The following is a 25,734-nucleotide window of genomic DNA, read 5'->3' as shown; positions in this document are numbered from 1 at the left end:
CGCCGCCTCAGTATTAGCTCCCGTCGGCCGCCAGGTGACGCCACATGTCTCAACAAACTCCATTGCAGGTTGCCTATATTAGCACAAACTGATTTTTTACGCCTGAGACGCAGGTACTGAAACACAATATTGAAAATACAAATATTTTAACCGCATTTCTTTTTTATTAATAACCATTTGCATGCAGTACGCTAGGAATTCAAGGATTATCATGGAGCAGCAAAAATTCCAGGATTTTCAAGGGACTTGAAAACAAAATTTTCAAATTCAAGGTTTTTCAAGAACTTGTGCGCACCCTGTATGCCCACAGAAGGAAGCAGAAGAAAATACAAAGATGTTCCTGCTGTGGAGGTACACGGCCTTATGAAAGGCGAAAAGAAATGCTTAAACAACAAAGCCACCTGCCACAGGTTTCAAAAGAAGAATCACTTCTCCAAGCTATGCAAGAGCACAGCCACAGAAACTGTGCGCTGCCCAGAGAAGCCAAACACACCCGTAAGCGCTTTTTGAGCACTCAAGGGGAAACGAACTGCCTATGGTGACAGTGGACGTAGATGGAATGCAGTTACATTTTTTCATGAACTCGGGTGCCAGTATTAATGCGGTTGGAGAAGAGACCTGGCGCAAACAACTTTTCAGATGTGAGATGCAGTGGAGACAGACCAGGGCATCATAGAATGGGTTGCAGCCGTTTCATTCCTCGCCTGGCACAAATAGAACCACTAAGCCTAACGCATGCCAATACAGAGTTCTGTTAGAGTGTGGAGCACCAGAAAGCTCTGCTTGATGTAAAACAGGAACTATGAAGACTTGATGCCCTAGCATACTGTTGTCTGCGAACCGCAGGACGCTCCCCCTCCCCCCCCCCCCCCCCAGCGGGCTCCCTTACCATTTGGTTGTTCGGCGAAGCAAGTCCCATTGGGGGACGTGCGTTCCTTCTGTTCTTCGGCCAGCCAGTTCGGCTTTCGCCTCAACTGACGCTCGTCACACTCTCTTGACTGGTTTATAAACAAAGTTAACAGTGGCGCGTATGTCTTTTCTACATTGACGACACGCGAACAAGACACATACTTTGATGCAAACAGGAAACATATGCCAACCTTCACAGAAGCTGGACCCATGGAAATAGGAGTGCTAGTCCAAGAAATGTCAAGAGAAAGGGCAGCCAATATTTTAGCACATTAATAGCAGAGCATTAACGCCATCTTGGAGGATTATCTAACCAATTTTCCTAACTATATTGCCTTTTTTAAAGATGCCTCCCTGCAAAATGAAAACACATGTATTAGCACATACTCCCGGACTCCTGATTGCCGTTATTCATTTTGGGCGTAACTGTCGGCCTGCCAATTTAACCTATATGCAGAGCGCATCATGAGGAAGGGCGATCTGGACGAGTCTTCAGCTGGAGTGAAGATTGCTGGAAAACGTATCAACAACCTTAGATATGGGGATGAGACCACTTTAATGGCAGAAAGTGAAGCGGAACTCAAGAGACTTCTGATGCGCGTACAAGAAGAGAGTGAGAAGTTTGGGCTTAAACTGAACATTAAAAAGACAAAGATCATGGCGTCTTGCCCTATCAAGTCCTGGAGCATCAAGGGAGAAGAAGTGGAAGCTGTGACAGATTTTCTCTTCTTGGGCTCAAAGATTAGCTCGGAAGGAGACTGCAGCCATGAAATTAGGAGACACCTGCTTCTTGGAAAGAGAGCAATGGTTAGCCTTGACCGCCTATTAAAGAGCAGAGACATTAGTCTGCCAACCAAGATCCGTATAACTCGTGCTATGGTCTTTCCAGTTGTGATGTATGGATGCGACAGTTGGACTGTGAAAAAGGCTGACCGCCGAAGAATTGACGCGTTTGAACTGTGGTGCTGGCGAAGACTCCTGAGAGTTCTTTGGACTGCCAGAAGACCAAATCAGTCAATATTGTCGACAATAAACCCTGACTGCTCATTGGAGGGTCAAATTCTAAAGTTAAAGCTCAGCTACTTTGGTCATCTGATGAGAAGAGAGGAGTCGCTGAAGAAAGATTTGATGTTGGGAAAGGTTGAGGGTCGCCGGAGAAGGGGTAGGCAGCGAACGCGATGGTTAGATGGCATCCTCGAGGCGCGTCAGATGAAGTTATGTGATGTTAGGAAGATAGTGAGAGACCGGAAAGCGTGGCGTGACATGGTCCATAGGGTCACGAAGAGTCGGACACGACTGAACGACTGAACTGAACTGAACCCTTATTTCAGTCGCCGAGTTTCTTGCCACTGAGTTGGGCGTAAAACGTTGTCGTGCAATATCTCTAAGGTTATTATACTTCCAGACAGTCTTTCTGTCTTGACAGTGCTCAAAAATCGAGGGATACTCCGCTCAGCCGTTACCTTCATTTTTTTTATTCCATCACATAGGCGTTCGTTTTCACTGGGCCCCTAGGCACTGTGGCATTACGCCTAACGAGAAGGCTGACTTTTTAGCAAAGTCTGCTTTTGGTGAACCTATTGTCCCGGGACAACCCAAAAACAGTATATCTAACTATAGCAAACTTTACACTTCCAACATCTCCACTACCTGAGCATTGAGCCTCTCCGTGCTGCATCTGATTACCAACACCTGAAATTTCCTTGCAGTCTGCGAATGTGTAGTTCAAGGCAATGTGAGGCATCCATGGCCGTCTTGCACTGTAGAATAGCGCAACTAAATCCTTATTTATGCCGTTCGGTGCTATCTATGACCGACCTTTGAGAGTCTTGTGGCAGAATTGAGTCCAAAGATCACTTTTTCCTCTCCTGCTGGAGATTCACTTCTCTCCGCAGATTTTACTTGGAGGTTCCCCTCGCTCATGTAGTGCCGGCTCTATCCTAATTTTTCTTTCCTTCGAGGCAAGCGCCAAGGGATACACCCTAAAACCAGTGTGTAATTCTGTTCACGTCTATATAATTACACCATGTAGATTTCTACAATGAGAATTCACTGCCTTTTCTTTTCGTTTATTTTTTGATGAAATTCTAGTTTAAGACTTAATTATCAAAATAGCCAATTCCTTGTCGAAGAGCCTTTTGCATCTGCTATATACCCGGGCCTATTCCCAACCGCGGGTATGTGCCATTACGACTGAAGGCATCATCATCAATGGGTACATATGTGCATTCACACAAGGAAACTGCTGCACTTCTGTGCCATATACTGTGCTGGCCTTTGGGGTGAGTGACCAGTGCGGTCGCACAGAACGCCGGAATGAAGGGGGTGCCGATCTGCTGTTAGAGCTCCTCCACTACTATCTCCTCATCTTCCTCTTTTCTTTCGTTCTTCACAAGAGACATTAGCCGTATGCTTTTTAAAGAGAGGGAAGAGGGGGGGGGAGGGGAAGGGAGGGTCTTGCCAGCAGTTCGCATAGTCGCAGAATGCGCCAAATGAGGCAAGACCAGCCCTGGCTGTATAGAGGTATGCCATATGCCCAGATGTTCCATGGATAATTATGTGCGAAGTTATTCGCTGCAATACCAAGTGGAGAGATTTTAAAAAACCTCCAACTTTCTCTTAACAGCTTCACTTTTACAGTAATTTTTGCAAACATTACGTCTTTTCATTGCAGGAAGGTAGAATACAACACTGATGTTGTATGCAGCACATGGTGATAGTGACAAACACCGCCTCTTCAAGCTGAACTTGGGAATGTGAAGATCAGCTGGTGAAATCTTGGCAATCAGTTGACAAGATACTGACTGCATTGATGAAAGAATGAAAGTTATTTATGTTGGTACTATATCACATTGCAGGTAGCGCAAGTTCATTTTTTCCAAAACTTTCTCGACCATGTTCATTTTGCCAATAAACCCCAAATATATTATGCAACACACATGCTGTCACTCTGTTTCTGTTCTTGCATTTTATGGCACATAAGTAGCTGAGGCTACAGTTTGACAAACACAGGTCCAAAACTATCTGCAAAAGGCATTACAAAACATTCCATTTTAAATAGCATATTTTAAAAAATATTTGCATTCTTAGAATTGTAAACATACACAATGTATCAAAACAAAGATATACACACAACCTCGCTCAAAAAATTCAGCCTCAGCTACGACGCTGAAAACACTGTTAGAGGCCTGTGGTCACCGCTTCACCAAAAGGAATTCAAAAAGTCGTGCCACATAGTGGTGAATGCTATGAGCATATCAGAGGCCAGTGTTTCTCAAATAGGGGCCTGCGAAGTGATTTTCAGGTTGCGCAAAATCCACAGCCGCAAAAAAAAGAATAAAGAAGCGCGATAGTTCCGACCTGACTATACACAGTTTTGATGGGTTTAAATGCAGGAGATTCAAAGTGACTTTCATTCAAAAAAATGAAAAAAGAAAAATGGAATGCAGAAACACAGGGAGGAGCGTCTACGGCTTTGATGCCATGTTGGTGAAACTCAAGCTCTGGCTGCACTACTGGAAGGGGCTGCAATGCAAAGCAACTCAGGCATGACCTCTGCAGTTCCCAGTGTGCGATAAGCGGGTGGCGCGGAGTTGGAAGAAGTCTAATCCCTTCTAGCGACATGCATACCAATACATAAACGTCGCCTCTTTCCCACATCCTCTCCAGGCCGTGTTGCCGTGTGGCGCTCCTGGCGTATTGGGTGCATTTTTTACCCTCAATTCTGTGACGTGTTCTCGGTACTGCGGCAGCAAACTTCATAAAATCCCCCCCCCCCCTTCTTGTTTGAAGAGGTTCCCCAGCACTTCCACTGGTCCATAAGGGGAGAGAAGTGGTTTTTATTGAGGGATGCACTGACTGGGCAAAACAGTAACTATAATAGAACATGAAAAGTACTCGTGAAAGAAAAGAAGAACACTGTATTTCAGAAAATCAGCAATAGGTCGCATTGTTGTCAAAAGTGGCCGAGTACTGGAGAAGACAGTAAACTGACCAAGAAGTACGGACTGTCGAAATCGAACGATTCAACCATTGCTAAGGGCAAGGAAAAGATTCTTGGTGCTACCGTGAATGCCGACCCGACGACTAGAAAGCGCCTTCGGAAGGCGACCTACGCGGACGTTGAGGACGCACTGCTGAAGTGGTTCGCTGACGCCCGGTCTCGCAATGTTCCGATCAGTGGACTGCTGATGCTCTCCAAGTCTAAAGACTTTGCCTTCCTTTTGGACTTTCCCGATTTCAGTCCAGGTAATGGATGGCTCCACCCGTTTAAGGCTCGCCATGGAATTGTTTTCAAGGCGGTCGTCGGCGAGGCCGCGTCTGTGAACGAGGACGTCGATGCGTGGCTTTCCGACAGCCTTCCAACAATCACGAGCTATGCACCACGGGACGTTTACAATGCCGACGAGACTGCGTTCTTTTATCAGATGTTGCCATATCAGACACATGCCTTGAAAGGCGACAAGTGCGCAGGAGGGAAGAAGAGCAAGTTGCGCATAACCGTTCTTCTGTGTGTCAGTATGGACGGCAGTGACCGGCCGCTGCCGTTTGTCATTGGCAAGTCACGTAAGCCGCGATGCTTTGGAAGCTACGTCCCCGTACGCTACAGCAACAATACAAAAGCCTGGATGAGTCGTGACTAATTTGCCGAGTGGCTTGTTGAGTTCGACCGCGACATTGCACGAAAAAACAGGAAGGTCCTGCTCGTGCTGGATAACTGTGCGGCGCACCATGTGCAGTCTTCCTTGAGTGCGGTGACATTGCTCTTCTTGCTTCCCAATGCAACATGCAAAATTCAGCCTCTGGATATGGATGCGTTCAAGGTGCGCTACCGGCGGCGCGTCATCCAACACTCTTTGATCGCAATTGATGCTGCAAAACGATGCCTGGCTGCAAATTGCCAGTGCGTTGAGTCAAAGTAGAAAGTGGTTTATCAATCCGTTTTTTCATGTGCGAACAAAATGTTTCCTCTAGTTTAGAAAAGTGAGGTTATGGAGGCGGGGGATGCCCGCTTCATCCCCGTGCATTCTCGCAGCCCATCCACTCCGTTGACAAGCAAGGAAACAGTTGGATTGCTGCGAAAGGCCGATTCGGGGCGACGTTTCGGTCGGGCTGCAGTACGGAGCATGGTGCGGACTCGTCGAAGTTTGAAAAAAGCTCACCGTAAAAGAGAAAAACAAATAGCATTTTCTGAAGGGGGACGAGGTTCCGCGGACGTTTCCGTGTCTGCCGCGCGTCCCGGCTCATTGTTTGGTGTCAGTAGTACGGCCTTTGAGTCACCGTCCCGGCCGGTCTCCAAGATCGCTTCGGGGCACTGGTAAAATCGCAAGCAGGGATGCAGGCGGACCGTACGCCTGTTTTGGTGCGAGAGAGTGCGATCACCGGACGCCGAGCTGGAGTTCGCTGTACGTCGACATGAGAGCGGGCGCGTGAAGAAATGTGCGAAGGAGTGAGTGGTGCGTCAGCACGGTGAGCGCACGTTTGAAAACTGTGTGCGAACGTGCGTCTGCCAAACGAAGTGTATTTATAATCGAGTTGTTAATTGTTAATATACCCATTGTTCTTTTTCGTATTTTATTTGTGTGTCCAGTCTTTTCTTTCACATATCATTTTGAGCTTCAAGAGCCCAGACCTCCGCTATCAGCCGCTTGCTAACCTGCGCCATGTTGAGAGCGGTGATTGGCCGGTCGTAAAGAACGCATCTTACCGAAAGGCCCAGTGTGAACATGCGCGGTCGCAAGCTACGTAAACGGGAGTTCCAGCCGCTATGGGCACTGCGATAATTACGATACTTACGACGGATGCGCACGTAGCCTGAACGCGGCTTTAGGAACAAGCGGTGGTATATGTGTATGTCGTTTTGCACTTAACAAATAGAAGTGTTTTGATTTCGCGTATGAGGTATAGCTTCCCAAACCAACTGGATTTGGTTCGGTTTGTGCGGTTTAGCAACCCAAAGCGACTGGAGGCTATGGAAGACGCCGTACTGAAGGACTCCAGAAATTTCGACCACTTGGGGCTCTTGACTTGAAATAACATCGCAGAGCCCACGGGCGCGTTGCTTGGTGGTGCTGACAAACTTTATTAAGGAACGTGTGCCTTAGCTGTAACATCCCTAGATGCGATTGCTCTTAGATGCATGCCGTGGCCACAAAGTGAAGCATCCAGAGACTTCTAAAAACCAATCCACCAGGTGCCGTTGTGCAGCAGGGTTAAAGCTGGACCAGGGGGCGGGCGGAAACTTCCTATGTCTCCCAGCGACTACAAATTACAGCGCTAGTTTCGATTCCTCCTTCTGCTGTGCCCTGCATTCCGGAGGCCCATGTATAGACAGAGCAATATGTGGTGCAGGGGGAGAGGATGGTCGCACAACTGCACATCTCCAAAAGCGCTCAGGGGCGGGGGAAGGTAGGTTGATGAATGCTCTCTGGAGATGGCACCCCGTACGCGCGTATGCACGCTAGCGAGCTGTCTTCAATGTGCGTTTCGTTTCCTTCGCCATTGCTGCTGCGAGCTGGTCGCAGTGTCAAGTCAGCGCTACCAGGTCTTAGCAAAGTAGGCGAAAAGTGCATTAAAGACAACTCGCTCGCGCATACGGGCACACGAATGCGACCTACCTCCGAAAGCAACGCACTAAGGAAACACTTCTCATCCAGCGCGACCTGCTCGCAGCAGCAATGCCAGATTAGCCAAATTGTGCATCAAACACTGCTTGAGAGAGCTCTCGCCAATATGCATGCAAGCATGCGACCTCGCTCGTGAACAGGGTTCACCGAAACGGTAAAAAAAAATGTTAAGACGCCCGACTACTTCGCCGGAGTTCCCGGGTTCGATCCCGACCGCCGGCAGCTGCGTTTCGATGAAGGCGAAACAAAGTGGCGTCCGTGTGCTGTGTGATGTCAGCGCACGTTAAAGATCCCCAGGTGGACGAAATTACTCCGGAGCCTTCACTACGGCACCCCTTTCTTCCTTTCCGATATCACTAACATCTTCTTCCCTTCCCTTACTGCACAGTTCAGGTGTCACCAGAACAAGTGTGACCGATACTGCGCCTTTTCTGCGAAGCAATAATTATGATTATTATTATTACACGACTGAACATCCGCATGTCTTTTAATGCAAAGTTAACGTGAACTAAATCTTAGTTCTAAAAATGGCACTATATTCGTGAAAACGTAACATACATAAAATACATATATATATATGTATATATCACTAGTGAAAGCTAGATGATTCAGTGCGCTGACCTCGCTGTGCTCTATCCACTGCCTCCCACAACGTATCGTCTCTTCTCCATGTCAGTTTCGGTTTGTATGTCGATTTTACTCGTATCCGAACAATTTTCCGAAAGACAACACACAATCGCTGCCGTCGAAAGCGAAACACTCCTCTTCGATGGCTCCAGGGAATCTTAGAAGCCGAGAGCCTGCGCTCACTTTAGTTGTTTAGCGTGGCGGTGGTGAGGAAACCAAACCGCAGTCTAATTTTGCAAACAAGAAATATAATCACCACCGCGAGTGTAATGAGCCCACTTGTGTATGAATCACTGCGCAAGCCGCGGAAACGAAACCGCAATGATGTGACGTCTCGAGATTATGGATATATTTTGAATGTCATGGGCACAAATCTAGACACTGCCATAGCTGTCGTTGCATTGACAAGATGACATTACGAGAACGTGAAGGAATAACACGACAAAGCGACTGGAGACGCGAACTCTGCGTTCTCGAAGCAACGCAAGTAAAGCGGCTGGCGGAACTCATATTCAGCGAGATCTTTCCGGAACAGATAGCCCCCGTGTGTAAACACTGTTCAACTCCGGCCACTCTCATACACAAGGCGTGGACTTGTACACACTACAACATACTCAACTCAAACACCTCAGAGACGTGTGAGTCTCTCCTGCTTACTTCCGAGCCTGCAGACCAACGCTGGCTCATCCTGCGCGCGGTGGAGGCCGCGACATCCCAAGGGATCCCCGCCGACCTCCTCTTAACCGGCGCAACCGGTTCTTTGACTGGTCCCCTGTTTTTGGGCGCAATAAAAGAGTTCACAACCACCCACGAAAACACACACACACACACACACACACACACACACACACACACACACACACACACACACACACACACACACACACACACACACACACACACACACACACACACACGCACACGCACACGCACACACACTCACACTCACACGCACACACACACACACACACACACACGCACACACACTCACACGCACACACACACACACACACACACACACACACACACACACACACACACACACACACACACACACACACACACACACACACACACACACACACACACACACAATTCAAACGAAGCGGTGCAAATGTCGCGAGATGGTGGCGGCGCGGCAGCCTAAAATTCAAAAGCGATAGAGAGAAGAGACGGCAAGGATAGATAGAGATGGACATGCGTGAAGATGTTAGCGAATTAGTCGGGACGGAAGTGAGCCGGGCTTTCCTTCCGCTCAGCGGACACCTAAGCCTCTAGCAATGGCTAGAGGTCTGCGAATTGTCAGCTAGCTAGTGGAAGCAGCTCATAGCAACAATAATGAACCTGCGCAAGCGCTGCATTGGGAGCGCCACAGCGGGTACATTTTGCCGTGAATAGTCCGAGGTGGGCGGATGAGATTAAGAAGTTCGCAGGGGTCAAGTGGATGCAGCTAGCACAGAACCGGGTTAAGTGGAGAAATATGGGAGAGGCCTTCGCCCTGCGGTGGGTATAATCAGGCTGATGATGATGATGTTGATGAGTCCGAGGTGTACTAAGGCAAAGCAGGTAGAGGAGAGGAAGGTACGGGATTGCAGCTGGCGTCGCGTCACTTGCTGCAATTGATGGAAGTCGGACAGGCCGGGAGACTGGCTTAGAAGCTGAAACGCGGGTTAGAAGATTATACCTTTCGTGAAGTCTCCGACCGACGTCTTCGAGCCAGTAAAAATGTGGGTCGCCGATGTAGTAGTGATGGTAGCGACTACAGCCGCCTCATCCGCTTCCGCGGAAGTGGAGGTGATGACAGTGCCTGCTGTAAGAGTTGGTGGACAAGTTGGACACTACTAACAAGGCCAAAGCGGAAGAGGAGATGTAACAGGCAGCGTCTACGTAGACGATCTCCGGCTATGTGCCGTGTTTGTGTAGGGTTGCAGTCCTAGATGCACGACGAGCCGCGTGATGTTCGGGGTACATGTTCTTGAGGATATGGCCTCCATAGAAAAACGGCCACCGACTCGGTATTGGATCCCTCATCCGTGGGTGCAGTTGTCGAGTGCCCTAACCACTGCGACACCGCGACGAGGCTCACGTAAACTATTATTCGCCCTTATGAAAAAGTGGAATACGTTAATAGGTCACTATGCCTTCATTCCCTTAAGAATGGCTTTATTCGTTTCCCTAACTTTTGCATTTCTGCTGCGGTGATTCATTGATCGAGCTTACTTTTGACATGTTTCTCCACTCCTTGCTTGGTAAAAGGAATCCTATAAAGAAGCTTTATGGCGTGGTCCTCATAAAACAAGTAACAATACAGTGATGCTCAGAATATCTTCTCTGGGAAGGGAATAATTTTGTCAGCATAGTCTCGTAATCAACTCTTATATTTGCAATATTCATAAAGAAAACTTGTAGTATGCGAGCAGCTCTAGGCATAGTTACCCATTTATAGCCATTCGTTGGCAGCTGGATTTTTTTACCTCTGCAGATTTGCGTAAGTACCAGCGTTACACTGGAAGATGGGGATTTAATAAGCGCAGGAGCGGGTCGTAAAGTTGTAAAAGAACCACGCTTGCGCTAGGTACAACTGCGCGCAAGTTCGTAGTTCAGCTCTTGCGCACCTGTTAGGCGGTTGAGCCGCTTCGCACCTGGCGCTGTTTCTGATGTGACCGAACGAAAGAGAGCCACAACACGAGAGCGTCGAAAGCCAAAGAGGACTTTTTAGAAGAAAAGAAAGAAATAACTAAGGAATTAGAAGAAAGAAAATAATTTAATGAGCAAAGTATCATAAACCATATTGACAGCATTAAACTTTCATCAGCCGCAGGAGTGGATGAAATAAACTCCAAAGTGCTTGAAAACACGAAACACACCTCAGCCTTTTATTTTTCATTGTTGTATTCTCAATCGCTTAACAAGAACTCTACAGGCCGAATGGAAGGCGAGGAGGTTCATTCCAGCCTGCAAGTCAGGTACAAAGGACTCTCCACTAAATTATCGCCCATCTCCTTAACAAGTGTGCTTTGTAAAATTATGGAACATGACATCTATTCTCATGTGATAAACTTCCTAGACTGCCACAACTTCCTTAATCCGGCTCAGCATGGATTTCGCAGGGGTCTCTCCTGCGAAACCCAATTGGCAATCTTCACTTTCCACTTGCATGCTAACCTTGACCGCAAACTGCAAATCGATGCATTATTCTTAGATTTCGCGTAGGCATTTCACTAGGTACCACACCTATTACTGAAACTCACTCTTTTAAATTTAAACCCTAATGTTTTAAACTGGATAAAAGAATTCCTTGCTAACCGATCTCAGTTCGTTTCTATTAACAAACACACTCCGGCACGCTGCCTGTAACATCCGGTTTTCCGCAGGGATCTGTGCTCGGCCCGCTTTTTTTTCTTGATTTACGTTATTGGTTTGGCGCTACAATTATCATGTAAAATTAGCATTTTCGCCGATGGCTGTGTAATCTATCGTACCGGAACTGGCATTTCTAATCATATGGCTCTTTAGAACGATCTTACCCGTGTCCGTGAATGGTGCAACAGCTGGGTAATGACGCTAAATGCTAACAAATGCAAACTCGTCTCATTCAGCGTCATCACAACCCCCTTAGATTTTCATATACAGTTGCTAACTAGCCCATAGAAAGCGTCCTATCGTTTAAGTACCTCGGTGTAACCATGTGTAGCGATCTTTCTTGGCGAACACACATCACCACAATCATATCATCTGCCAACAGATCTCTAGGCTTCTTAAAGAGTCATCTTCGTCATGCACCGCATCGCGTTATAGTTATCAGACATAAACCTAAGTACGCTAGCTCCATCAGGAACCCTCATCAAATGTACCTAACAAATGCACTGGAATCAGTCCAATAGCACACCATACCATTCGTCCATTCTGAATATTCGAATACCACCAGCGTTTCATCTCTGATTAATATTTCCTGTCTCGAAAGCCTCAAAGCTCGCCACCGCGTCACGAGCCTTTGTTTGCTCCACAAGTTTTACAACATCACCCTAAATCAAAGAGCTGACATTGCTCATCCGACCGGCATATTTCACCCCACTGCCCATCCGTTTCAAATTGCCCGGCCCCTATCTCGTACGACATTTTTTTTCAGGTTCCTTTTGTTTCCGCACTGCTGTGAACTGGAATGCCCTCCCCACCAACGTCACCGTTATCATGTGCCCAGCTTCTTTCTTACATGCTGTAACTACTTTTATCGTAAGGCAATGACATGTATTTATTATTGTTGTTTATCGTTAAACTTCTGTCTTATAAAACACTTATTAGACCTAAACTTCTAATTCTCCCGAAAGGGGGTATTTAAGGTGAATAAAGTGAAGTGAAGTGAATAGTCACGAGGACTGCGCCGCTCGCTCGTGGCTCGTCTCTCGAAGAGGAGGAGGAAATAGGAAATTACTTTTATTGTCTGACAGAAATGGTACCTCCACCGTCCCGACTGGTAATATGCTGGAAGGCTAGAGGCAACGCTTGAGACACTGGCCAAGAGATATTGGGTCCCGGCGGCCCGTTCAGCCAGTCGGACGAGGCTGAGTTGGGTATCAGGACCCGATTTCTTAATTTAAACAGCGCGAACAAGAAGACACAGGACAAGATAAAACGAAGCCACAGTACAAGCACTGACTCACAACTCAGCCTAAGCCTTTACTCCAAGGCCCAGATAAAAACAAATATGACGAAAACAAAACAATCACGTGAAACAACCCCTGGGTTCACCTGCTGCACAAAACGTCACTCAAAAGAGACATCACTTTGCTTGAAAGGGCAAGCTGACACACTTATTGTCCCTTGAAATACAATATGATTCAACTATCTCTCTTGTCATTTTTTCTTTGTGGCGAGACAAAATCCTAATCTGGTCAAACATGGGAGCACACTTCTTATTCTCCTTCAACATGGTTGATGACTGGGCACGTTGGTATGGGTTCATACTTAACCAGCCAAAAGACGAGACACAGAATCAAAGAGGGGACAGGACAAGGCTGGACTATCAACTGAATGGCGACGCGACGAAATAAGGTGGCTGCGATACCTTACCTCCACGGCGTTTCTCACCGACTTAAGAAACTGGCGGCAAGGTACGACGTTGACGTTGTATTTACAGCGAGAAACAAGATAGGAGGCTTGTGTGCTAGAGTTAGAAAGGGGCTCGACAGTGTACCTCGTGATAGTTTTCGTTGTGCAGTGTCTCATAAGAAAAAGTTCACCACCTGCAGAAAGAATGTGGTCTACCGCATTCCGTTGAATTCTGGCCGGTGCTACTACGGGCAGACAGGCAGATGTCTAAATGTGCGCCTGACGGAACACTCTAATTCTCTGGGAGGGAAGGCGAGTTCCAATCTTGCGCTACATGTGCAATCCCGAGAGTGTAAGTCGAAGCATGACCCGTCCCTTTGTGCGCCTGACTTCAATAATACGGGTGTAGTTTACAGCAATGGTAATCAACTCTGCAGGGAGTTGGTTGAGGCATTTTACATTGCTAAAGCCGAGGACAAGTGTGTGGCTAAGGCGTCGGTTAGCCTTCATTGTAAGGAATTTGACCTTTTAGAAAAGTCGTTAGTTAGGCCTTGACTTTGAATTGGCTTTGTATTTTCGTCTTCATCTTCTTCCCAATGTCTTGCATTCCACCGGTTGGGTTGTGCGCGAGCTTTTCGGAAGGAGTCTTCGTTGTTTTCTTCCGATCATAAACATTCAGTTGATAGTCCAGCCTTGTCCTATCCCCTCTTTGATTCTGTGTCTCGTCTTTTGGCTGGTTAATTATTCTCCTTCTTCATTGTTTCACAGGAATGTTTCACGTTTCACAGACCAGAAATGTTTTGTCCTTGCCATATTCCAAGTTGTTCCCCTGTTCTAGTAGTCTCTTGTTAATACAGCGTCCTGTTTGTCCAATATAACAGGCTCCACAAAGAGTGGAATCCTGTACACAACACCAGTCTTGCATCTAACAAATGGGTCTGTATGCTTCACCCCACATTCTTGCTTCTTCGTTTCTCTTTCCCTTTGAATTGCCGGGCAAATTACCTTCCACTTGAGCGGCGTGGCCAGTGCGACATCAACACCATACCTCTTGCCTAGATTTTTGAGGCCATGTGAAATTCTGTGCACATATAGTACTACCGCAACCTTCCTCTTCTTCTCCTCCATGCCGGGCAGGGATTTCTGCCCGAGCGTTCCTGTAAGGCTTTTCAGTAACTGGCAATTGGCCTCATTAATAACCGACTCCCTATAACCGGCCTTTGCAATTTTTGTCAATTGTCTTTCAAAACTGTTGCCCATGCCGTGGTAGCAAGAGTTTTTCAACGCATTTAACGAGCATGTTTTGATCATCCCATTCTTCACTAATTTGGAATGCCCCGAATTGGAACTTAGCAAGGGCTTCACCGATCTCGGATTGTATTCCCAACAAACATGATCCTCACCGAACTGAATCAATAAATTTAAAACTTTAACCGATCGTGGACTGATCCTTCAATAGTAAATTCAAGCCCAGATCCACACAGTAAAAACATCAGAAATGTCCCTCATTCGTTGATTGAATCCTTCACGGTCTGTGAATACTAAAAAGTCGTCAACATACCTGAAGGTAGAATGATTTAGGCTCCTCAAGTTATCCTTCAGGTCTCTGTTCACGTACATTCAGAAGATGTCACTCAAGACCGGTGCAACACTCGACCCAATGCATACTCCGGCCATCTGCTGATACTGTCCTTCCAGCCTATGAAGGTGGGCTGCAGGTAGAACCTTCCATGAAACTTCCAACACTTACACCTGAGGCGTCAATGAACTCACATTCATTATTGGCTTCAGTAATGTACATTTGAACACGCTTAAGGAGGCAGTCATGGTGTAGGTTCTAATATAAATCCTTGACATCCATGCTGAAGTCTACACTTTCTTTTGTTGTGTTCTTTGAGGAATTCAACAAGGGCTTGAGAGTTGGGTAGCCTTAGGGAGTCTGATAGAGTCTACGAGGAAAGGTGTTCCTGCAAATATTTGGTGACCAGGTGCTGCCACGTGCTCTTCTCAGACACGATAGCTCTGAACAGAATATCTCGTTTATGGGTTTTTGCCGAGAAGAATACTTCCAAATTTAATTGCTTGCATTTTGTCACCTGTTCACGTATTCATTCAAGCCCAAGATCACCAAGTAGAGCCATAGCCATCTCTTTTACTATGGTCGCTTTCATAGGAAACCTCTTAAAATTCTTCTCAACAGCAGCCTCCGCTTTTTCTTGAAACTGATTCTCAAAAAAATAGTAAAATGCCCTTCTTTATCTGATAGTATAACTTAGAGGTCTTTCGAGGCCATTCATTTAGCAATATATTTAATAGGGCACTGCTTCCCCTTTAATTCTTCTTTTGTGTGCTCTAACACTTCCAACACTCATGGATGCACCGCGACCTATCAGAATCTTGAACTCTATTTGCAATGCAGCGTGACATGGTCACCTGTTCAGCCTCATCAACTCTAGGCTCAAAAGCATGCTTAAGACTCAGCTTTAGCATCTTATCAATATCTAGGGGTATCTCTTCATCTGAGAAATTCAATACCTTGCCTTGCTGATCTTCGTTCATCTTCTTTTTTCGTGGAAGCCGAGGTAGAACCACCTTCCAAAGAAATTCCGTCAATCGTTCACTCAGGGCACTCCACTCTGTGTACTTGCGACCCGCACGCTGCTTGCTATACGTGCACTCACATATGAGTCATAGACAATCCTTGAAGTGGTGGGCTTGTCTCCACATCTCAGACACCATTATATGGCAGAGTCTCCTGCAATGACCAATAGACGCCCTCAGAAACCCAAAGGCCTTCAGGAATTCCGGAAGCACTGTGCCGAGCGTGAGGTACCAAGAGGCCTTTCTTGCTTGGTAGACACAAACGGTGATGACAGGCGCTAACACCTCAGGGTCATCAAACAAAAGGTTCTGAAGGAAACACGAAGAGCCCGTTGCACAAGAAATATGGCTTACCAAGGTACTTTGTTACGCTCGGACAGGAACGCTCGGACAGAAATCCCTGCCCGGAATGGAGGAGAAGAGGAAGGTTGCGGTAGTATTATATGTGTACAGAATTTCACATGGCCTCAAAAATCTAGGCAAGAGATATGGTGTTGATGTCGCACTGACCACGCCGCTCAAGTTGAAGGTAATTTGCCCGGCTATTCAAAGGGAAAGAGAAACGAAGAAGTAAGAATGTGGGGGGAAGCATAGAGACCCATTTGTTAGATGCAAGACTGGTGTTGCGTACAGGATTCCACCCTCTTGTGGAGCTTGTTATATAGGACAAACAAGACGCTGTATTAACAAGAGACTATTGCAACACCGGAACAACTTGGAAAGTGGCAAGGATAAAACATTTCTGGTCTCACATTGCCATTCCTGTGAAACAATGAAGAAGGAGAATAAGAAGTGTGCTCCCATGTTTGACCAGGTTAGGATTTTGTCTCGCCACAATGAAAAGATCACGAGAGAGATAGTTGAGTCATATTTTATTTCAAGGGTCAATGCGTGTGTCAATAAAACTTTTCTTGCTCTTTTAAGCAATGAGATGTCCTTTTTTTGAGTGACTTTTTGGGCAGTGGGTGAACCCAGGGGTTGTTTCACGTGATTGTTTCGCTTTCGTAATAATTGTTTTTATCTTGGCCTTGGAGTAAGGGCTTAGGCTGAGTTGTGAGTCAGAGCTTGTACTGTGGCTTCCTTTTATCTTTTCCTGTGTCTTCTTGTTCGTGCAGTTTAAATTAACAATGGATGTTTATCAACCAAATCTTGATCAGGGTCCGAGCTACGCAGAAAGGTTTCCCAAGATATTAGAAACTTTTAGTATACACAGACACACGCAGAGGAATAGCGCATGCCACAAATATCGTGACGTGCACTGCGCATGCGATATACGATACCCGGGACTGAGCTGTTTCGTACGATCGGCCAGCGTGCGCCGAAACTTAGTTTATCGTGCCCAGCCCTCACGTACCATGGGAGATTAGCTTTGACAAGATGGTGGCGTCCAGTCCGCCCGCGTCAGAGTGAATTTGTCTTCGTTACCGCGTTTTTGGGCGCGCTGCCGCCTGTAAACGGCACACGGGGTCTTTGCTTTGCCTCGTATAGCATTCAGCTCAAATATTAAGTGAATACTTTGCTTTGTTTTTTATTTTGAACGGCGGCAGCGCAGTCGCTAAGCCTGACGAGTAGCGTTGATTTGTTGGCATGGCAATGTCATGAAGCGGATCGCCTTGGCTTGACTGCTTACACGTGTGTATCCGTAAACATATGCTTGGCAGTACGGGGCTGAAAGGAGGCCGATACTCACCATGATGGCAATACAAGGTAAAAGTATTCAACATGGGAATACCAAAGCGTGAATGTGTTTTTTTTAGTTTTAAATTTAGATGTCGCCACCGTAGTTTGCGTTCGCGCTTTCGTACGGCCAACTAAAAGCACCGATGCAACACACGGAGTAGCGTCCCATAATTTGCTGGCATTTATCATACGAGAGCGTCCTTACGCTATACCATAGCCTCCTTTATACACTCTGTGCCTGTCAACGCCGCGCTCCGCGACCGTCCCCGCCGCTCCTCCTCCGTTGACAAGTTACGCCGCTGGCTGCCGAGAGATGGCGACAGCGACGTAGGGTCACCTTCGCCAGGCGAGTGCCGGGTGCGCCGTGAGTGTGCCGGGTGCGTCGTATTGCAAAGTGCTCCGGATAGCCACGCGCTGCCGCTGTCATGCTGTTTCGTGGACTGTTCTGCTGTGTGCAAGGTCATGCTTCTACTTTTCTCTGCCTTCGGGTGCTGCAGGAATACAGCATTTCACCAATTGGTAAGTGTCAGCTTTGCTTTGTTCTTCCGGCGACCGCTGCGTAGTATTCAGCTGCTTTGAGCCTTGTAAAAAATAGTGACAGCACAAATCTATTTATGAAGCGTCAATACTGCAATAGTAATGTTAGATGCGCATCTGTGCTTTCTGGACTGCAATGCTAATTGCTTCCCTGCCTAGCTCGTCTTCGTAGTGTGTTACTGTGCTCCTGCGAAGCTTTTTTTTTGCAGTATACGCTAATTACGAAAATTTCTGATAAAATAGAAACACAAGATTTACCTATTGTGAAGATAACTACTTTAAAGTGAGTTAAACCAATTATTGCAAAGCCTATATTAGTTTCCCTTCTCGCACTCAACCGCATTAGGCCTGGGAGAAATAATGATAGCACCAGAAGTGTGTTTATTACGCGTCAGTAAGGTAATAATAATTTAAATGTGCACGTGTATTTTCTGGACTGCGATGCGAACTTCCTCCCTGGTTAGCTCGTCTGTGTGGTATGTTACATGTGCTCCAGCACAGTATTTTTTGTTTCGCTAACTGCGCAATCCTGTGAAAAAACAAAAACACGAACTTTGCCTGTTGTGACGATTATTTTGGAGTGATCGAAACAGAAAGATGCAACGCATATATTTGTCCTTCCTTGTTTTCTTAGCTAAAAAAACGTTTGTACGACGCGCTGAATCATTGAAAGTAACAGCTGATACCAAAATTGTTCTCCTTACAGATCTCAATGGCGTACTGCGATGCAGTTGTTCCAATCATCTGTAAATCAAGCTGGCTTCTGAAGTGCGATCAGTGACAGCAGTCACCGTGAACTTTTTTCCCTACTTGTGGCAGCTATTCATCACACCACTTCTACATGGTACTCTTGAAGCACAATGGATGTTGTGAAATGTGTAAATAAATGCTGGTGCCTTTCCTCTTAAATTTTGTTTTATTGCAGCGTAGGCTAGAATTGTAATTTTTCTATTACCATTGGTGCTAGCGGAGCAGTCATGCACCTTTTCTAGCCATGCGCAATTTCTTGAAACTGCCTGACATAAAATGTCATATAGCGTTGGTGTTATTGCCTAACAAGTATCATGATCACTTGTTATGCTTAGTGGATGTCGGCCTTACAAGTAAATATGCTGAATATGCACGACTCACGCTTAGGAACAGTTATCCCGCTAGCGAATAACAGCGCTCCCGCCCCGCGCCTACATTCGTACCTGTGAGACCCGTGCACCTCGATCCCTACGTCAGCGGCGCCCTCAGCGAGGGGAGCGCGCAACTTTACTCGACGGCGCCGCTCTATTATTGTTCGCGCGACGCGTTGACAGGCACAGAGTATAAAAGAGGCTATGGCTATACTAAATGTATGTATTTAGCACCCTGCAAGCAGAATTTCGGCATATCCAGATGAGAAATTTCATTTTCCGACAATGAATTGGACATCCCGGCCATCATCCGAGGCGGAGCTACACTCTCAACACCCCTCAGCGATAGAGCCGGGAAGCAAGAACTACACACTTTTATGTGTTTGTAAATCGTTGCCCACTCTGGCTCCTAAGATATGTGGTGTTCACTTCTGGTCCTTGTATTTTTGTGCGCAGTAGCCCCATTTTAATTATCATTAAGTGAACTTTGTAACTACACATACATACAGCCTTTTTCAAAATTTTACAAACCAGGGATCTGCTTCTGAGCCGTGTAGTGGCGCTGATTCAGCATTAGTGAAGGTTCTTTCCATTGCAAATGATGGGACAGAACATCTCCCGGTCAAGAGATTCGGAACACGGGAAATGAATTACAAGCAATTTACAATGCTATACATTCCCTCCCACCAGTTCCTTCATTCAATGCAGTTCATCTTTACACAGACTCTCTCACTGCCCTTAAACAGCTTAAGGCCGTTCGACGCACATTCCAAATAACACAGTCCATACATTTGCTATGTTCAAAGTACCCATGTCCTATTCGCATACACTGGATTCGCGGCCATGCTCGCGATCCACATAACATACAAGCAGATGCTATGACGCATATAAACACATCAGACGATCCACCACCTTCCCCTCTTCCCCCAGATCCGTTCCTGTCCCACGTTTCCGATTCGCAAGTTCTGCGCCACCGAACACGCGCTCTCATTCCTCCGTGTTCGCACCCTCTCCCCCGTAGTCTTACTCGGCAGGAGGAGGTGACAGTGCGCCGGATCCGGGCAGGGGCGGCTCTGACCCCATCTGTTCGACATCGATGGCAGGGAAAAAGACCTACCAGTGACTGACAGGTGCCCTCACTGTGACACTCCACCTGACGTCTGCGGTGTGCGCCACTTGTTGTGGACGTGTCCATCAACAACGCACATCAGGCAACGGATAATCATGAAGGTGGGCCTGCGGTGGAATCGCGATAGTGATTATAAGAAATGGACAATGGACAATCGCTATACTGCCAACCTTTTCGAATTCATAAGCACAACTGGACTGCACTCCTTCTTTTAACTTTCTATCTCCTGCATCCCATTCCCCCTTTCTCAACTTATGCCTTGTGGCAAACTCTTCGAAAAAAAAAAATTACAGGCCGCACAAGTGATTCAGAAGTACATCTCCTGGGCTCTACACTTTTCGTTGTGTAGAGCCCGACACAACAGCGCTCGTTGTGTCGTCCTCTAATCTTGTGCTCCCGTCCTGTGTCCCGCGCTGTTATCCTCAAGATGCATAACCAACATGCCCAAGCTGCTATTCTAGCTATCTACACTTTTGACAAAGACTGTACATACATAAATACGTACATACATACATACATACATACATACATACATACATACATACATACATACATACATACATACATACATACATACATACGCACATACATACATACATACATACATACATACATACATACATACATACATACATACATACATACATACATACATACGTACATACATACATACATACATACATACATGCATACATACATACATACATACATACATACATACATACATACATACATACATACATACATACATACATCATAGATGCAAGCCTCACTCAAACTCTGCCGAACTATTTCGCAAAAGCTTTTAAACAGTTGCGCTCAAAGTTTGTATTAATGAGTAGAGTAAACGTCCTAGGAATTTTTTTTGCGCCGTGATAGGCATCGCCGCTACCTGCCATATTTTTAAAGTGCCATCATCTTACTTGCTGCCTTATTACATTCATCAGGAACGACTTATTCAGGTGGCTGGAAGGCTCCCCATTGTTTTCTCTCGAATGGTAAATATATGTTTTAAACTGCAAATTAGTACGAAACGCTCACAAACAAGACATGCATTTTCGGAGCGGAAATTCCCTTTTTGAATACCAAAGAACGATGATGATAAGGGCCAGAGGCCAACGATGAAGGCATCAACCTCGATATGTAAATGGCGCATGAGTTTATTTGACAAGAAATGATGTGACAGTTAGAGGCCGACAATTCCAGGTGTCTTCAACAGGAAGGCCCTTTCCAGGTGTTGCGGATCTTTTCCTAGAACTGACAGTAAGCGGCTCGATACGCGTAACCAACCTCTTCTTTCACGTCAAGAGTCAGGTACTCGCGTCTAGTGGCCGTGCGCCGAGGCCAGAGGGGAAGGGCAGACGACCCGTCTGGTTCCGGATTAGGGTTCCTGCACGGTGACAAAGCAACAAAAAATCAACAGGAATGCTGTTTTTAGCTGCATCTAAACGTTTCCATTGACAAATTCCATGTTTAGTTTCCGTGTTCATAACATGTGCTGCATATTTCGTGGTATTTTGAATGTTAACAGGTAAGCGTTAAGTGGCCCTTTCTACGGAGAATACAGTGTCGGCATTCACGTCAGCCTTGTAAAAGAAAAATTATGGACATTCCTCTGGCAGGTTCTAGTTGCCAGGCTGTACCTGCCAGGTTGGTCGGCGCAGACCAAATTTAATGAAATTGCAAGGCACAGACAATAAAAGGGACTTTAGCTTACCGTACATGGGAAACTCCGTCGTTCTAAATGGAAAGCGTGGAAGAAATGCATTTTTCAATATATACGGAGGTGCACCTGTTTTTCACTGTTACCTTGAACATTTAGTGACTTGTCCATAGGAAGATTCGTCTTTGTGTCTTTGCTTCATAGTGGGGCGCTTAAAAGTAGGCAACGCGATTTGATTACATTTCCCAGCACTGGAAACAAACGGTGGCATCTGGCGTTATTTCTCGTACAATTCATTAGTTGGTCCACATGTGACAGAACATGTGGACCAACTGTGACCTTTGAGCAGCAAGAGACTGCACACACCTAATCCCAATGTGCATCTGCAGTGAATACCCGTACACCAGCTTGCCGTGGTGCGCTGTGCTTGACAGAGGCCATTTAATACCTCAAACATGATTGTAAAGCTCGTTGTGGTCACCTGCTTGTTTTGTAAATTAGTTTTAAAGACTCGCGCATCTTGTTTTCTTCCACCACGGACTGCGAAAACTTATTTGGCCTTGCGCTCACAACATGCAGACAACTCTGGTCCACAGAGACGTGTTTCTCACCAAGCACAGCACCAGTAATAGTCGCTTGTTGCTGCGCTTGCTCTTATCAAGGAAAAAGGAAGCGCGCAGTGCGCTCTCATAAAGGGCGCGAAATCCGGTCTCAGCAAAATGAAACCACAGTTCATACGTACCCAGTGGCGGCAAACTGCGTCCAGTACCGCATAACACGAGCGCTTAGAGTCTTGTCTTCATGATCGCTCTGAGCAGTCTTGTTGAAGGGACCACCGAAAACATAGAAGACATCTTCTTCGTGCTTTACACCCATCCACTGTGGCCATGGACTCAAAGGGTATCTACGCGTGAGTAAGTACTCGTATACGGGCACACCGGCTTGCGCAAAGTAATCCGCGCAGCGTACTGTAGGGCAGGTCATATGGTAATCACCGACAATCAAGTCCAAAGCCGCCAGCTTGTCTTTGGATGCAGAAGGCGTCGCGCCACCAGTGTACACCTCCAGTACTTTGTCTATCGGTGGCAAACCATGTTTGGGATTTAATGCTTCTACAGCAGCGGTGAAGTTCTCGTCGGAAACATATGGCATATCTTCGTTCTCAGGGAATGAAAAGAAGTTTTTAATGAAGGCAGTGCCTTCATTTTTGTTGGAACCAATCAAAACACTAACGTTTCCTTGGAACACATCGCCGGTGACCAGCGCATTCGGCTTTTCTGGAAGAAAGATACCGTCCGCTACTGGAACAAATGGAAAGTCTACAACTCCACCGCAATTTGTTTCATTGTTTATAATATCCGTCGGCTCTCTGCTGAGTAGGCACTCAAGAGTATCTTCGTCTAAGCCTCGTGGACATCCCAAACTTCGAACCAATCTTTCAGCAGCATTCCTTGCTGTGTAATTTGTTTGGAAGCCCCAGGGCGCTATAGCGCATCCACTTTCGAGGATGCCCCTGACAAAGAGCTTTCTAGACAGCGATGACAAGAGGTGGGCTCCGATGCTGGCTGCCCCAGCGCTCTGACCGAACAGTGTCACTTGGTTAGGATCTCCTCCGAAGGCTGCGATGTTGTCGCGAACCCATTCGAGAGCGAGGTACTGGTCGTACAGACCGGCGTTTCCGGGCAACAATTCGTTTCCAAATGACAAGAATCCAAGAGATCTGAGGCGGTATTTCATTGAAACGACTACCACGTGTTCTTTCGCGACCAGAGTTCGTGCGTCGAACATCTGCAGTGTTGATGCGCCATACGTAAACCCGCCACCGTGAATCCAGACGAGGACAGTCGCAGGTTCCAGTATTGGTGGTAAGGGCGTCCAGACATTGAGCTTGAGGCAGTCTTCGCTCATCGCGGTGTTGTCGTACCACGTAAGAGTGCCACTAAGGTTGTCTGATGCCTTTTTAGGGTTTTGGAAGCATGAGTGCGGCATGATTGTGGCGTCGAATACGCCCGTCCAAGGCTCGTTAGGCTTAGAACGACGGAAACGCAGCTTTCCGACGGGGGGTTCAGCATACGGGATGCCATAAAAGACGCGGACTGCCTTTCCTATTGCAGAGTTCATGACGAGCCCCTTGACCGCACCTTTAGCTGTTTTCACAGTTGTTTCTGGCTGCTCTCCAGAAAATTTCTGACCGCTCGAAAGTTGGTCTTCTCGAGGAGGGACAAAGTGACATCGAACTCTGGTTCTGCTGGACGCCAGGAGCACGATAATGAAGCGATGCAGAAGTATCGAGTGCTTGTGTAGCATTGTAGACGCCTGGAAAGACAATAATCCAGTATTAGCCATTCTTGCGTGGTGTTCAAATCAGGGCATGTGGGTGATGTTTTGGAGGAGACGAAACGCTGTAGATGGCGTTGTGCTGTGCGGCGTAAGGTAGCATTAAAGAGCTCAAGCTGGTCTAAACTAGTTATTCCCGCTTCCGCAGCAGCGTCACTCACGGGACATCATGAGATACTTCTGAAGGCTACATTCAGTTCCTTTTCAATTTATTTAGTTGCATTGCGGAATATTACATTGTCTATGCTATCCATAATCTTGGACGTTCAATGTATTTCAAATGTTTGACATGCGTGGCTTTTGCGTGGTCTATCGGTCGAATGGGATCTGCACTGCCGGCTGTCTGAAATGAATTTATTTTAACTTTATTGGGATCAAGCAATCGTGATCCTTAACGTCTAGCACGGTGACGTCTTACCCCAACCAGTAGTAGTTGATTTGTATTGGTCACGGCATTGCCATGCCAATTTTATTGTATTACGGTACACCAACTAAATCGTCTGGTATAATTTTATATAAGCAGGAAACTGTAAACTGAAAACTATACACTCCCACCGGCGGCCTGAGCATCTGCACGTGCGGCGTCAATGGTGACGTACCTCTTGGAAAGCAAGCAGAATTTAAACCCTGCCTTGTTATGTCGATAGCAAATATGTGGGAGAAGAACACGTAAGAAGACCGACGTCATTTGCATGGCTCTTCCGCCATATCCTCTTAGAGCGCAAGTAGCGATTCCACAGACAAAAAATTAGTACCGGGTAATTCCCTTTGACGCGTAAAAAAATTTATTTTGAAATATCAGCCTTTGTCAAAAGTTTAGAGCCCAGAGGGTTTGCTTTTAAGCCGTATATTATGACTTCTTTAAGAATCTTGGAAGTCCTAGCCACTGAAGAGGGTAAGCCGAAAACTCTTTTTGCCTTCAGCAAGTTTGGAGATCTGGGAATGCATTACGAGCCCTATAATATGGCTCAGGAATTGGCCCCCTGGGCTCTAAATTTTTGACAAAGGGCGTACCTTGGTGCGGTCTCTGTAGGCGGCTTGTACAGCAAGCTAAATATTATCTGTGACAGAGGATAATGATTAGGACACAAATTAACCTAGAGTGCGTGTTTACCTTTTATTTCTGCTTCCACAGTAGCGGTAAAGCTCTTGTCAGATACAGTGGGCATATCTTTGTATTCAGGGAATGCAAACAAGTTCCTAATAACTGAAATCCCTTCGTTTTTGTTGCGACTAGTCGTAACACTAGCGTTTTCTCGGAATATATCATTACCGGCCAGCGCCTCCGGCTGTTCTGGATTGAAGGCCGTCAGCATCCAAGTTGAGTTGTTTTTAAACTTTTCCTTGATCGATAAACGTCTCGAACTGGTACGTCGAGAATACGCATCTTAGAGCTTGATCGCTGAATAGGCTTTCACGCATTGCAAATTCATAAAATTGCATTGCTGCGCCTGG

General features: G+C 46.4%; 1 protein-coding gene across 1 annotated transcript; it reads right to left on the bottom strand.

Annotated features, from left to right (window-relative positions):
* Positions 1–21,436: 21,436 nt before the first annotated feature.
* LOC146177655 (acetylcholinesterase-like) lies at positions 21,437–24,249 on the bottom strand. The gene is made up of 2 exons (XM_084581610.1): positions 22,685–24,249; positions 21,437–21,669 (listed from the first exon to the last, which is right to left on the bottom strand). Exons 1-2 carry the CDS (start codon positions 24,247–24,249, stop codon positions 21,531–21,533), a joined length of 1,704 nt encoding a protein of 567 aa, XP_084437736.1. The 3' UTR covers positions 21,437–21,530.
* Between the last annotated feature and the right edge of the window lie 1,485 nt (positions 24,250–25,734).

The sequence above is a fragment of the Amblyomma maculatum genome, chromosome 10, assembly GCF_055883805.1.
Source record: "Amblyomma maculatum isolate TAMU_Amacu chromosome 10, ASM5588380v1, whole genome shotgun sequence".
Lineage (NCBI taxonomy): Eukaryota > Metazoa > Arthropoda > Arachnida > Ixodida > Ixodidae > Amblyomma > Amblyomma maculatum.
Note: the sequence above shows the minus strand (reverse complement) of the source record. Positions and strands in the feature narration are given on the sequence as shown.